Source organism: Culex pipiens, chromosome 2 (assembly GCF_016801865.2).
Source record: "Culex pipiens pallens isolate TS chromosome 2, TS_CPP_V2, whole genome shotgun sequence".
Taxonomy (NCBI): domain Eukaryota; kingdom Metazoa; phylum Arthropoda; class Insecta; order Diptera; family Culicidae; genus Culex; species Culex pipiens.
In genome coordinates this window covers 143,071,338-143,086,077 of record NC_068938.1, presented here as the reverse complement: position 1 = coordinate 143,086,077, position 14,740 = coordinate 143,071,338, and the positions used below count along the sequence as shown (strand labels likewise).

Sequence of the window (14,740 nt, the reverse complement as noted above, 5' to 3'; positions counted from 1 at the left end):
TGCCCGAAAATCTTCAAAATCTGGCATGCCTGGTACGAAACCCCAGCCAAATTATTTAATCTTGAGGCTGATTCCAGTGACTGTAAAAATGCAGGGATCAAGTCTCCCTAAACGCACTTTTTTAAACAAATGATTGTAAAAATAGTATGACGATAAATTTAACGTCAAATGCGTAAGGGTTTTGGAGTTGATATGTTTATCAAACAATTCATGTATAAACAATATTTTTTTGAATAATTTTTGAGTGTTTTCTATACTTATCAAAACAAAGAAAAAAGATCTCTTGGAAGTTTTTTGCAGCACTTCTTCGAAAAATGTGTGTAACTCAATCAAATTTTTTTTTATTTTTTTTCTTTGTTTTCTACAATGAGTTTTAGTCAATTTCGCACAACTTTCTAGAACAAAGCTAATTGTTTTACCCACATGCTGACGAGATACAGGCTTGGGATCAACCCAAGTAAACACAAGAACTAAATTGGGTCCTAAAATGAATCTTAGATTGCTGATATTATTGTTTACAGCGTTAAAGCTTATTTTTCTGAGTACAATGACCCTTTGTACGAGCACAAAGAGTTTAAAATGGATTTTTAAATCAATTTTGAAAAATTAACCTCGCGGTCCTTCTTGACAGAAAAGCTTCTACTTGACAGCTCGTTCCAAGGGGACCATAGTTGATCCATTGGAAAAATGTTGTCTTGTCAAAAAAAATTTTTGCATTAAAATGATGGTTTTTTATCGTATTTTTTACCGTTGTACATAAAAATTGGCATAGGGCTTTAGTACCCAATTGAAGTATTAATTCAGTACTAAATCAGCACTCGAATGTTTTGAAGTAGTAAATAAGCTTTGCGAATGCCTCATAGTACCAAAACTTTGCAGCATTACAACTGGCATTAAATCACCATTTACGACATTGAAAATGTGCTTCAAAGCATTTGATGTTTATCAACAAAGTAACCCATCGATACGGGAAACATTTCAGCCAGACACGCTCTTATTGACTTTGATCCTCCTCCCGTCATACCGTTCTAATAAGCGTGCGGGCTAAGGCGCAGTTCCCACAGTGTGCATAAGTTTTAATTTTGCGTGAACTGGGTTCAATTCCCGCCGATTGAAGTGTTTTTTTTTGTTTTTTTTTTTGTGGAAAATTGCAGCCTGTAATTAGGCCAAATTTTTCAAAACATATGTCCAAAGGACAAAGGACATTATCAAAAGTTCTCTGGTAAATTGAAAGACTTTTCTTTCAAGCAATAAGCTGCTTTCCGGAAGTATGATACACTTTGTGAAATTTAGCCAACCGTGTACCAAGTACTCCTCGGAAAACTAGTTTAGTTAGCCGTTAGGAAGTACTTGTCCCTATTAACCCCAAACCTTCCGTAATTGATTGTATTGTACTGTACTTGACTGGATGGCCGCAATTTGCTGAGTGATTAGTCAATAATTTTCGTCCAACGCAATGACAACGGGTTTTTCTCATGAACCATAAACTCGAAACAGCAGTAAGAAAGTCTTCCTTAATGTTCGATGCATCAACCACATCGATTAAAACTTTCAAAACAAACACTTATTTCAGAATACATCAGTTGGCTGGCGCGCATTCTGGAGAGCGACGAGAAAAATGCAAGAATAACATCGAAGTGTCACACTCACACATGACACGCAACAGGAGAAAAAAAAAAACAAAGGAGGCCCACCACCAACACTGAAAGAAACCAAAATAGCAAATTCATGTGTTTTTCCACGTGAACCGCTAAAAAAATCAACACGATAAATTCACATGCTTTTCCTGTGACCAAAACATGCTTTGCATGTCAAATCCATGTGAAAATCATTTGAAACCAGCTGATCGCTAGAGCAAAACCCTTCACGCTTTTTTCATATGGTGTTCACGTGAGATTAAAATGGATTGCACTTCGATTTGCCCCATTTGACTTATCCCTTGACTTCGAAGTGAAAACCACGTGAGATTCGAAAGTTTTGGGTTTTGAATGCGTTGGGGAAAACTCTTCATCATTAGTAAGATGGCCACAGACGATGGTGGTTGAAAATTTTCTATTCGGTTTAAAATGCCGTTTTTTAGAAGAGATTTTGTGTTTAATAAAGATTTGTTCTTAAATTAAAAATAAGCTCATATTTTTTCAGTAAGTATTATATAAAATAATCAAATGTTTAGGTTTATTAAATAATCATATTGCATCGATTTTTTATTTCCAGAAAATAATGTTCCAGCCATGAAACCGGCTACAGATTCCGCTCCTGATTCGGTGATCCGGACTGTGGTCTTTATTCGACAACAGCCACTGGATCCCGGCCCAAAACCGGCGAGGGGTACATCCCAAGGGCCACCATCAAGTGCTTTTAGACCCAGTGCCGTTTAGAATTTTGTGATAAAAATCATATGTATTGTATGAGTTTTAAAAATGTGTTACATTTGTACAATAAATAATATTTATTATCGAAACTGTGTTGAAAGTAAATTCAAACATAAAGAAAATGCAACTCAATTTTTAACGCAAATGAATATCACTGGAAAACCATTTGAATGGCACTACAAAATCGCAGCATTTTCATAAGCTCAACATTGCAAATTCATGTGAGCTTTCACGTCAAACTAACGTGATTTGCACTTGGATTAACAAAAGTTGCCCGATGAAATTTATCAAGTGCATTCCACATGAAGCTTACATGCCAAGCCGTATGGGGCAGATTCATGTGGAAAACATGTTATATTACTATGAGCCTTTCTTTCAGTGAAGTGTGTGGAGCAGAGCTAGCTGTCCTATTTTTTCCCAGGGATGCCAGATGAAATTTTGAGTTATCTGCAAATTTGTTTTTCAAATATCTGCAAAAATCTGCAAACTTAAATACACGTAAAACTAGGTTTATGGTCGTATCCTACAATTCTGTTTAACTAAATTATGATGTTTAACTTAAACAAAGTTTAATGTATGTTTTATGTCCTTAAATCTGTGTGGAAACAAATTATTTAGCTACAATTATTTGCAATAAATTCAATTAATTTGAAAAAAAAAACATAATAAAATGTAGATTCCCTTTTCGATAAAACGACAGGCACTATACAAACAATACTTTTAAAATTAAAACATTTTTATCAAGATATCTTTTGTATTTTATTTCTCAATGTGTTTTTCTATTTCAAGGTTAGGCTAATATAAAAATACTTTTCAGGGGTTTTTTCCAATGTGTTTCCAAAACAAAAATTTTACAAAAAATTTACTGCCATTTAAAATAATTATAAATAAACAATAAGGGCACGGTTCTTACTTTTGAATAACTTAACAAAAAGTTAAAATAAAATTAGCGATAGTCTTATTTCGTGCAGTATTGTATCTAAGGAAATTATTTTTTTGAATCTCTAAAGTCCATGTAGCATATTTTCAGATAAGTCCAATTTTTTAATAGCAATCTTAATGGCTTATTCTTCTTGCACCACTTTACATGAAATGTTTACTATTTGTATGGTCATGTCAGTTATTAACATAAACTTCAAAATTATTTTATTTATTATAAATGGAAAGGAGTTTTTGTTGCATCTCGCTGTTAAAATACATATGCGATAATTTTCTAAATTGATACGAAAATTATTATTTATTTCAAATATTTATAAGTCTCTGAATTATAATTCATTCATTTAAAAATTTATTGTTCGCTATTCACGATAAAAAGAAAATAAATGGGAATGGAAATGCTAACTAAAACAATTCAATCGATTTTTTTTTTGTTATTTATCCAGTTCAAAAATATCACAAAAACTAAAAAAAATGTTTATAATTTTCAAACTAATTTCAATAACTAAGTTAAATCTCTCTTGCTCATGGTTACTTCAGTGCACCAAAATTTTGAACTCAAATATACTGACTCAACTTTTCATGGTGCTTCAGGTTGCAGTTGTTCATGTAGTATGTATGCTAACATCTCTCCAAATTTAATCAAATTTGGTTTAGCACAGGCAAAGTTACAGTGCGAAATGTAAACAAAAATGGGCCAATTTCAGGGGAATAAATAATACCTGTTTCCGAAAGCCCGTAAAAATGACTAAACGCAACATTTTATGAAACAAAAATTTTTTTGCTATCATTTGAACCTTGGACAAGAACCCATGTGAATAACATTGTGAGTTTGGACCGATTTTGAGTGTTTTTCAACATTTTCCGTTAGGTGCACCAGAGCACCACTTTTTCAAAATTACAAAAAAAAAAACATTTCAATCAAAACAAAAGTTTCTAAATGTTATGGCTTTTCAAAAACAAGACAAAACATTGTTAATAGACCGATGGTTTTATAATCTTCCTTAATTTTGATAAAAATAGGTGTTTGTGAGTTTTGAATGAGCCAATCAAAGAAGTCTAAAAGTGCAGAGATTTTAGAATTTGTATTTCATACTTCAGAAATATGGTCTTACAGAAAAGAATTAGAAGTTTAAAAAATTTTTCGATGCATATTCAATCAACTGAACCAATAGATTTGAAGAAAATCAGTTTTTGTGATTTAGAAAAAAGTTGCTCATCTTCCTGATGGTGCTCTGGGTGCACCAATTCGATGTTTATGGGTTAAAGTAAAGTATTTCCTGCATTATTGTACCAAAATTTTACCAATTACTTTGTTTTACGATAAGCAAACAGCTCTGGGCGTTAAAGGGTTAACGAAATAAATCAATGCTTTACATTTTTAATTTTCTTGTAAAGCCGTTGCAAATATTTTTCAAAGTTTATGTCGCCCCCCTTCAAAATTTGTCAAAAAAATCATGGAACAAAAAAATAGTTTTAAAAAACTTCAAAATTTCAATGAAAATAGAAATTAAATCGACTGAAAACAATCTAAAATGCATTTTTCTGCATTGATGATCATATTTAGCATGTTAAGATTGGATTAAAAATATTTTAAATTTATATGAAATTCTAATGCTCAGCACCGCAAAAAACTTTTTTTTTTGCGAAAAATGAAATTTTTGTCAATACTTAGATATTTTCGAAACAAATGATTACAAAACAACTGGACAGGTGTATAATGCATTTTAAAACACTTTTTTATTCAAATGTTTAAACCATGGCTCGTAAATACAATTTTTAATCTTTTTTTTATTTTTTTTTTGCTCCCCCCTCGACTTTGGTCAGAGTCGAGAGACGTAAACTTCAAAAAATATTTGCAACGGCCTAATTAAAAAATAATATAATGAAACAGTTAACAAAAAGATAAAATTGTCGATGGTAAAATATTTCAACAGTTCATCACTAACAAATTTTTTTAATAATTTTGTGATCAGAAAAATCACCAGGCTAGCTCAAATCTGGCCCTGGAGAATCCAGAATATCTCCGGCCAGGAAACCGGAATCTAGGTTTTGAGGCATCGTGTTCGGTGTTAAATTACTGAGCGAACGAACCCAAAAGAACTAAAATTAGTTTAGTTTTAGCCAAGATATGGAAATTATTGAATATTAAAAACCCAAGTGATATTTAAATGGTTAACAAATCTGTAATGTAAACATTTAAAACTGTAAAATACGGTCCACACCAAAATCTCCTAAGCCTTCGCAATTTGCTTATTATGGAAAATCAAATCATGTTAAAAATAATTTAAGCCGTTGAGCTCATTTATGCCCCAAAATCATCCGAAGTGATCCGGGAAAATGTAACGTGTGTAAGAATGTTTATAAATATGTAACCTTTAGGTATTTCAAACATTATGTTCAGAAACATAAAAAAATCTTTAAACCTAACTCTACATTTTGTAAAGTAACTCATGCTGAAAATTGTGGAACAATAAGTTAGTAAAAAGATGAATTCTTAAAAATCTTAAAAAAGATGATAAAATGATTTTTTGAAAATATTGTGTTTGTTTATTTGTTTATCACAAGTTAATCTGTAGAACTTCATAAAAGTAAAACTTGGATCAGTTGAGTTTCGGCTGTATGGGTTATCATAAATAAAATGATTTTTTTGTTAACACTTTATTGTCGTTTTCTCCTCGATAAACTCGATAAACAAAAAAAAATGCTGTCGTTTTGATACAAACAGTGATGAATCCATACTCTAATCTTCTTGCTAAATCGATTAATCTTTTGTTTGATATTTTCGCTCAATCTTTCCCTAAACGGTCCCATAAATTTAAATGCATGGAGAGACGATTGTTGCATATTAAAATAAATAAAAATATGTTAGATATTAAACTTCATATTAATATTGCCAATGTGTTTTTTTTTATTTAAAAGTTTCATGTTTTTATTTTTTTGTATATTTTAATCAAAACTGAATTGAAAAGCACTTAAATTGCAATTAATGTTTTAATTTTATGTATGCCTCTAGCCTATAGTCCTATAGATCCATTTTTTTGTGAGTTTAATTCATCCTTCAATACCTACAATTTATTTTCTATGTATTTTTTTCCAGCATATTCTTTATTTTTTTTTTGTTTTGTTAACAGTTGAACTTTATTACAAGAAATTCCTCCAGATTTGATATTTTTGTGTACCATTAATAGACCATTAATTAAAAAGATTTGATGGTGAAATGGTATTGAAATATGTATAAAATGAAGATTTTATGTTATGTATAAATTGAATTATTTTACTTCTATAGCGATTCTGCTATTTCATGTTAAATATTAAAAAAAAATCAAAACTAATGTCATGTACCCTTTCAGACAACTAGAAACGCATTGATTTTTTTCTGTTTTTAAGTTTATCTTCATTGGATTCTTCTGTGAGCAAAAAAATTTTTTTTGTTTGAAGGTTATTTTGTCTTTCGAAGGTTATTTAGTAACTTTTTTCCTTCCCCTGCTTTGTTCTCCCGTGTACCAATAAACTCTAAAACCGTTTGAATTAGTCAGCTGTTGAAAGGTACCCCATATCTCAGCTTAGGATAATTACTAGGCTTAGTGATTATTCACGCTCGAAAATTGCAAATGTCACGGGGACCTGAATTTTAGAATACCAAATTTCACGCAAATTTCGCGGAACGTTAATTTTTTTAAATATCTCTGAAAGTTTTATGTTAAAATCACAGGAACTACTTTTATGCATCATTAGTTATTAATCTTCAATAAACAAAATAATCATTACTACATTTGAACGTGACACGAAAAAAATCTCTTAATTTTCAAAAAAGTTTCCACCGGGTTTGTCCGGGATGGTCTCTATTTATATTTCGAAAAAAAAAATGCAGGGCATGCGTATTCTCATTTATTGAACTTTTTTTTAAATATCCAACAAATAATTTTGAAATTTTAATGGGCAAAACCAGTATAATTTGTAAACAAAATATTTAAAGAAAAAATATTTTTTTTAAGTTTTCCTTTTAAATAAAATATCTATAAAAAAATTATAATAGCGAATGAAAATATAACTAACCTTAGTATGTTTCTTTAAAAAACTGAAAATCTGAACAGTTTATAAAATTTCACGTAATAAAAAAGGGTATTCACTCGCTTAATTCTACAGTATTTAATAAGGCTATTTTTATTTCTATTTGAGTTTGACAAATTATTTTTAAAAAATCATTACATTTCCAAACAAACATAAAATTTCACGGGATTTCGCGGAAAAAGCTAAATTTCACGGATTACACGCTGTCCGTAAAATCGTGAAATATCACTAACCCTAATAATTACTGCACTGATGTTTTTGCCAAAACAATCCAATAAATGAAAAGAAATGAAATGAAAAAAAATATTTTTAAATATCTATTGCATTAAAAACTAATTCTAATTATTTTTTGAATCATTTTTGTGCTGCCAAATTTTAAAGAAAAATTGTAAGAGTCGTTCAGAAATTTAGAATTATAATTATTTTAATGAATCCAATTAAATAAAAAAAATAGGCGTGGAAAAGAAGTATTCAACAAACGTTTTTTGTTAAATTTACAAAAAAATATTTGAAATATTGAAAACAAGGCAAACAATATGTGTTAAAATAATTTTATTTTAACATCAGACAAAATCATACAAGATTTTTTTCTTTTACATCTAGAGATTTTCTTTAAAAAGGTCCTATAAGCTATTGTCTTTCATATGTTTATAGGACCTTTTCGAAAAAAATTCTAGATATGTATTGTAATACAAACAGTAATGAAGAAAGTGCTACAAATTCATTAGTAAAAGTGACATTTTTATCTGTGTATACATAATCGCTATAGTTTAGCCTGTCTGACTTTTTCGCATTTAAAGATTTAGTTAAAATTTGAGTTTTTTTTAAGAAAAAAAAACTGGTTAAGTGTTTTAGTCAACATTTTTAGCGACTTAAATAAAAAACTAATGAAAATCATATTTGAATCATTGAATCTTAATTAAAATTAAATGTCTTATTTAGGAATTTCAATTGAAATTTATTCTTTTATCTTATAATAACAATATACCAGGAGAACAACTCCTACGGAATAACTTAACGGCCTAACAACAACTAAGACCAAGACCAACGTTTTATTACTGAGAACCACATGGAAAATCTTATGCAACTTCGCACTTCCATATATTTCTTTGTTTTTAAAAATAAACAGAGGAAGACTTAATACTTAATTAATACTTAATTATTTCAAAACATGAAGAAATTAATATGAAAAATGCCAGAACTCAAATAAAATTTATTTATGTTTCCTAGGGTAATTCAAATTTGAGCTTCTTCGGAACTACCCCATGAAATCAAAGATTGACACATGGATATATTCCAAATTTGAGCTCATTCTGACCACGGGTACCTAAAAATATGATGTCTTGAGGGAAGTAAAATTAATGAAAGTTCTACATCTGAGAAATGGTTAGAATCGGATAACTATTGCGCCCTCCACGGGTAAAAAAGTGAAACAGTTGCCATTTTCTATACATTTTGACGATTTCTCCCATACAAACTTCATACGATTAGATGGAGGGGTTCCGGTGGTCAGAATGAGCTCATATTTGGAATTAGGGACAGCGTTTTTTTAACAATAGCCAAAATCTTGGTAAACAAGCAACTTCAACCTTTTGAACACCTATTTGTTTTTTTTTGCGACAATTCTTAAGTGATTAAAAAGAATAGTTGGTAAAATACTTACATATTTTGACAGTAATAAAACTTGATGTAGGTCTAAGAAAATTATTTCTGAATTTGTAAAATGCTATGTACAGTTGGGTTACTCATCTTATTCAAAGAAACTGTCACAGAAGGATTAAAGTTTTTTTTTGCAAACCTCACCGGTAAAATATCTGCAAAAATCTGCAACAAAAAAGTTGTCTGCAACAAATTTCGGAAATCTTCAAATTTGCAGAGAAATCTGCAAATCTGGCATCCCTGTTTTTTCCCCCAGCCTTGACGTCGATAAAGCAGTTTTTTTTTGTTCGAGCTTTCGGTGAGGCATTAAATCGGCATCACTGTGCGCCACTTGAAATATTTCTCAAGGGAAAAGTGCTGATTTAATGTTTTGAAGCATTATTTGCTGGTATTAAATGCCAAGTAACCGCGAGGCACTTAATAGCGACATTAAATCAGCATACTTATTGGGAAGTCTCCCCGGGGATCAAGTCTCCCCACTCTCCCCTAAGTATTTTTTAAATTTTCGAATATATTTCATATATTTTAGGGCACTAAAAAGGGCACCTTTGCGGCATAAATTAGGATGGTGCAAAATCTAGCTATAGGCATCAGGGGTGACATAAGGTTTGGGGGGTGAGATTGGGTCATACAAAAATGCTGAAATTTGTATGATCCAATCTCACTTCCCAGACCCAATGTCCCCTTTGTTGACGGTACCAAATTTTGGAAAAATGAGATTTAAAAAAAAAACAATCTTAAAAAGTAGTGAAACAAAAAAAAGGAGATGCAAAATTAAATATGCACAGGAAATGACTTTACGAATTGTTTGATAAATTGCTCCGTTTTTATGTTATCCAGGTTTTTAAGCGAAGATGGCGTTCGAATGTTGAACGTCCGATATGTCAAAATCGCGCAGTAGCACCAACATTAGACAAAAAATGTGGCTGTCATGTCATGGCACACTTTTTCGCAATGTTGGTACCACTGCGCGATTTTGACATTTCGGGCGTTCACCATTCGAACGCCATTTTCGCTTAAAAAGCTGGATAGACATTTAAAGGTGTTTTTTTCTTTCGAAATATATTCAGATCATTTAAATTTCAAAATACTTCATGAAGGGCAAGCATCTCTCGCAAAAATATTTTCAAAGAGCTGAGAAAATTACCTAAAATTTTATTTTTTGTCATTGATCGCAAAATTCAGCGGAAATTGTATTTTCCGAAAAAATGTTGAGCTTTTGGAGCTGAGTTGTTCCAAGAAGGAAAGGGTAATTTTGGATTTATTGAAAATTAGGGTGGTTCATGATTAGAGTGTTTTATAAAAAAATGATTTTTTCGACACTTTGGCTCAATTCTGAGAGATTCAGATTCAGCGAGCAAAATTACATGGAAAAACATATAGTTGGCAATGTTTGGAAATTCTTTACGTTGACCAAACAACTTTCTCTGGAAAATAAGACATTTTTAATGTAGATATCTCGAGTTTAAAATAATCTCCGATTTTTTTATGGGCTGTAGAGCCAGATCTTCCCTTTCTAATTCAACCTGGGTTACGAAATTACGAAACTTTAGTGAATTACTCATAAAGACTTCTGAAAAACCCAACATAAATTTTGAATTAATCAAAACTGCAATGGAAGGGGTTTTTTAGGGTATTATTAATTTTTATAAAAATGGAATATTTTATCAAAATTCGGAATGAAACTTTAATAGCCCTGATGCGTCATCAAAAACGATACAAATCAGCTTTGCGTGAACGAAAACTATACGCGCAAAAAGGCGCGATTGCGCCAACGCCACCACAAATTCGGACGCACGTGGCTGCACCAGATAAGCGCACGTGGTACGTGCCTGAACCATAATTGGACAGACTCAAGGTGAAGTTAAACCGCACAGTTTCCGGAAAATTGTAAATGATGATGGTGTGACCTCTTTTTATCAAGCCAGAGCATTGACTGACTAATTTCAGGTTCGTTTTGATGAATGGCACGTTTGATACAGAACATGATTCATAAGTGTTACGAAGCATTAGAAGTGCGAATCTGAGTTTTCTGGAGAGTTTGCTTGTGTTTTGGTTTAAGCCCACGTCACCGGATACCCACCAGCCGGTTCGTGTTGGCCGCTTGGAAGCGCTGGTTGCGATCGGCAAAGCTAACGCTGCTGGAGAGGCCACTCTTGGCTGGGGAAGTCGGTGCCGATGCGATCTGGAGTTGCTTTCCGCTGGCGCCAATTCCTTGGGCGGTCGGGTGTCCTGCCAGGGTGGATTTCGGAGTGCTTGTGCTTAACGCGTCCTCACCGGCTGTGGATTAGATTGAAATTGGGGTAAGATAAGGACGATAAAATTGAATGCTTTGTTTTGTTGGAAGCACATTTCTAAAAGCCAGGGGGAAGTATTTCGAGCAAACTGTTTGTGTCAGCCGTTTTCAAACATTCGTCAAGCAACGACAAACGAAAAACATGAGTTTTAGTTAATTCCTTGTTAATGTTGTTGATGGTTGTTATGAGTTAATTCTAAGTAAATGAAGATTACAAAGTCAGTAGTTTAGCTAATTATTTTTTATTGAATCATGAATGCTGTTGCCAGCTTTACTAAGAAAGCACTTGGACGGTTGGACACAGATGCCGAAGGCGTTCCTAACGAAAGTCGGCTTGCAGGTGCATCCCATCTTGCACCCCGGTATCCGCACCTTCGAACCAATCCGCTGGGAGGCACACGATGGTTGAATGATGGGACCACAAAACCGGAACACCTCATTGATGCCACAGAAATCACTGGGAACTGCAAAACGCGTTGCAAACATAGATAAAGAGATGAGTCATTTGGGCGAATTCTCAAACTTTAAAGCAAAATTACCGCTCAACACCAGGCTGGAGCTGAGGAAAAACGTGACGGCTAGCACGGTGGTTAGAGAAGACATGGTTGCTTCAAAGGTGCACTCGCGGGCATTTTATTGGTCACAGATTGGTGGTTCTAATCAGCGAAGTTGGTTTGTTTTGGGAAAACCGAGCAGAGCCGGAACTTGGGGCCGGCTCACGTGCCACCACCAACTTTTGCCAATTCGGCGTCATTTGTGCCGGTACATGACCGATTTCATAATAATTTCAAACATTCTGCGCACATCTGAAGAAATGCGCAGCTTTGGTTTGAGGGAAGGGCATCAGTAACGGAAAGAACTCGAAGGTGGAAGTAATGTAAAGGTTTGTGGTGATTTAGTGTTTTTTGAAGTTTGAAAAGGTTCGTTAACCTGTGATGTAGTTCGATAGGGAATGATTGTTTTGAAGTTTGACAATTTATATTTTGAGATCCTGTTGTGAAGAATCATATCGTTAACGATTGGAAAAAATACCGTAAATTTGTAGAACGCGAAACTGTTTCTGGCTACTGAATATTTAACAATTCGATGCCAACATTTCAAAAAGCATCATGTACACACCATCCTTTTTGAGAAAAACGCATTTGAATGTTGAGCATCCATTTTCAATTCCCATTTTAATATAAAAGCAAAATAAGATGTTCTAATGATAACAAACGATGAAAAACGTTGCTTTTATTGATACTTGATCGTCCAAACTCAATAAAACATTATTCCGTAATTTTATTTGAGAAACACAAACATAAATCCTTTTGAAATCACCAACGTCTATAGCACCCCTGTTGCTGTCATTGAGGGGTCGCTTTGTTATGATTCGTTTTTCTTCGCCGAATGTACATGGCGCTTTTTTCATGATGCTTTTTTTTCGTCACGAGGTTCATGTAGTCTTATATTTGACAGGTTGACAGGGCTTTAAAAACAGGCACTGCTGATGGCAGAGATTTTGTTTATGTTACTTTATTTAAAATCATCATTAAACAGACTTTACTGAAGTAGCTTTTGCTCATTTTTGGTGGAGAGGTAGCTTATTAGGAGTACTTTCAGAATATGCAATAACCTAGAAAGTGTCAAAATGTACATGATGCCTTTTGAAATGTTACCTTCGAATTTTGGACTTTTGACGAATGCAACAATAGGGACGTGGCGTTACATCGTGCTGCCACCTGGTTTTTTTAAGTGCAAGAGTGAAAAAGTGCTGAGTCATCGTCTAAAAATAGACGGCGTCCTATCTCGCCCAGCAAAATGAAGTCGATAAAGTAGTCGGTTTCGATGAGAAAAAGTGGAAAACGTGGTCTAAAAATAGCGACGCCATCCCCCTATTCCCCCCGAAAGCAGCACGATTCGAAAAAAAAGTTGTCCGATCGCGCCCAAAATTCGACTGGGGAAATATTTAGACTTGGTTTTTTTTTTTCGGGACCAGTGGTGTAGGGGTAAGCGTGGTTGCCTCTCACCCAGTCGGCCTGGGTTCGATCCCAGATGGTCCCGGGGCATTTTTTGAAACGAGATTTGTCTGATCACGCCTTCCGTGGGACGGGGAAGGAAATGTCGGCTTTGGTCTAGAGGTTAGGTCGTTAGCTCAGTTTAGGTGTAGGAGTCGTCTCCCTGGGTCCTGTCTCGGTGGAGTCGTTGGTAGGCAGTTGGACTCACAATCCAAAGGTCTTCAGTTTGAATCCCGGAGTGACTGGAAACTTAGGTATAAAAAGAAGTTTGCAATTGCCTCAACAATTCAAGCATTCGGACACCTAGCTTTGAGTAGGAATCTCGAACGCCAAGCAATGCTGTAGAGCGAACTTTTTTTTTGTTTGACCATTAGGGTGACTCACGGTTAAAAAAAACTGAAATTTTCGTCGATTATCCAGCAAAAATAAAACATAATTTTCAAAAAATCATAATTTTGCGTCATTTCGACTGATTTCTTGTCGGAGTCTTGTCGCAAAAAGAACGATACACGCCTGTGGATTCATCGCTGAAACCGCAAGGTTTAAGAGGGCACAGTATAAAGTGTTATTGTCGATTCCGTTTTTGTACGCGCCTTCCACAAGAACCGTTAAATTACTAAAACGGAAAAAAATCATCTCTAGAGTTTTTTTTAAATGTCCTATAAGCTATTGTGTTTCATATGTTTATAGGACGATTTGGTTCAAAATTGGAGTGGGGATTGTTTAGCCGAAATAATTGGATCCGTATTTTTTTGTTTGGACATTAGGGACAAAAGGAAAATTGACAAAATCGTCAAAAAACGAACTTTTCACATTAAAACTGCGATAACTCGAAAATTTCAGCGAATACCTATACATGTTTGGGTATCAAAAGTTGCATATAGAGCTAGCTGAAATTTTCGAGTTATCGCAGTTTTAGTGAAAAAAGTTGATTTTTTCCATTTTTAAACATTTTTCAGTTTTTGCGCGCAGCGCGTCGAAAACTCCAAATTTTATTTTCAAAAAATCATATCTCGGGATCCTGTGAATCCGTTAACAATATTTTCAGATATGGGCTCATTGGTCTAGCCACCGTCAAAATGGCATTTGAAGTTTTCATAATCTTTTTTCAATCGTTTGGGTAGATTTTTGAAACTCCAAATTATGTTTTCTTGGAAGTCAAACTTATCATCTTTCATAGGCGCTCAAGACAGCTAGAATCGATTAAAATGGAGCCCTTATAAAAATGTCCAAATCCAAATCGAAGGACTTTAATTTTTTTATTTTCATATGGAACTGCTGTTTTAAAAAGTGGTTCAAAATTGCTTATTATAGAGCACAACTCCAACCAAATCAACATTTATCATATCTATCAAAACTTTATACCAAAGATTTACCAAAGATATTTATAAAGTATTTTTTAAGAA

At 33.4% G+C, this 14,740-nt stretch overlaps 2 protein-coding genes across 8 annotated transcripts in view; both read right to left on the bottom strand.

Annotated features, from left to right (window-relative positions):
- The window catches only part of LOC120428513 (uncharacterized), a 47,016-nt gene that overhangs the window by 3,320 nt on the left and 28,956 nt on the right, over positions 1-14,740 (bottom strand). For all 7 annotated transcript variants that reach the window (XR_005607119.2, XM_052707300.1, XM_052707301.1 and 4 more), the window contains one exon: positions 11,125-11,321. Coding sequence is in view for 6 of the 7 variants with exons in the window: in XM_052707300.1 (XP_052563260.1) it covers positions 11,125-11,321 (197 nt within the window). In the remaining variant the exon portion in view is untranslated. The remainder of the gene's footprint in view (positions 1-11,124; positions 11,322-14,740) is intronic.
- On the bottom strand, positions 11,328-12,610 carry LOC120428514 (chymotrypsin inhibitor-like). The gene is made up of 2 exons (XM_039593527.2): positions 11,877-12,610; positions 11,328-11,801 (listed from the first exon to the last, which is right to left on the bottom strand). Exons 1-2 carry the CDS (start codon positions 11,938-11,940, stop codon positions 11,569-11,571), a joined length of 297 nt encoding a protein of 98 aa, XP_039449461.1. The 5' UTR covers positions 11,941-12,610; the 3' UTR covers positions 11,328-11,568.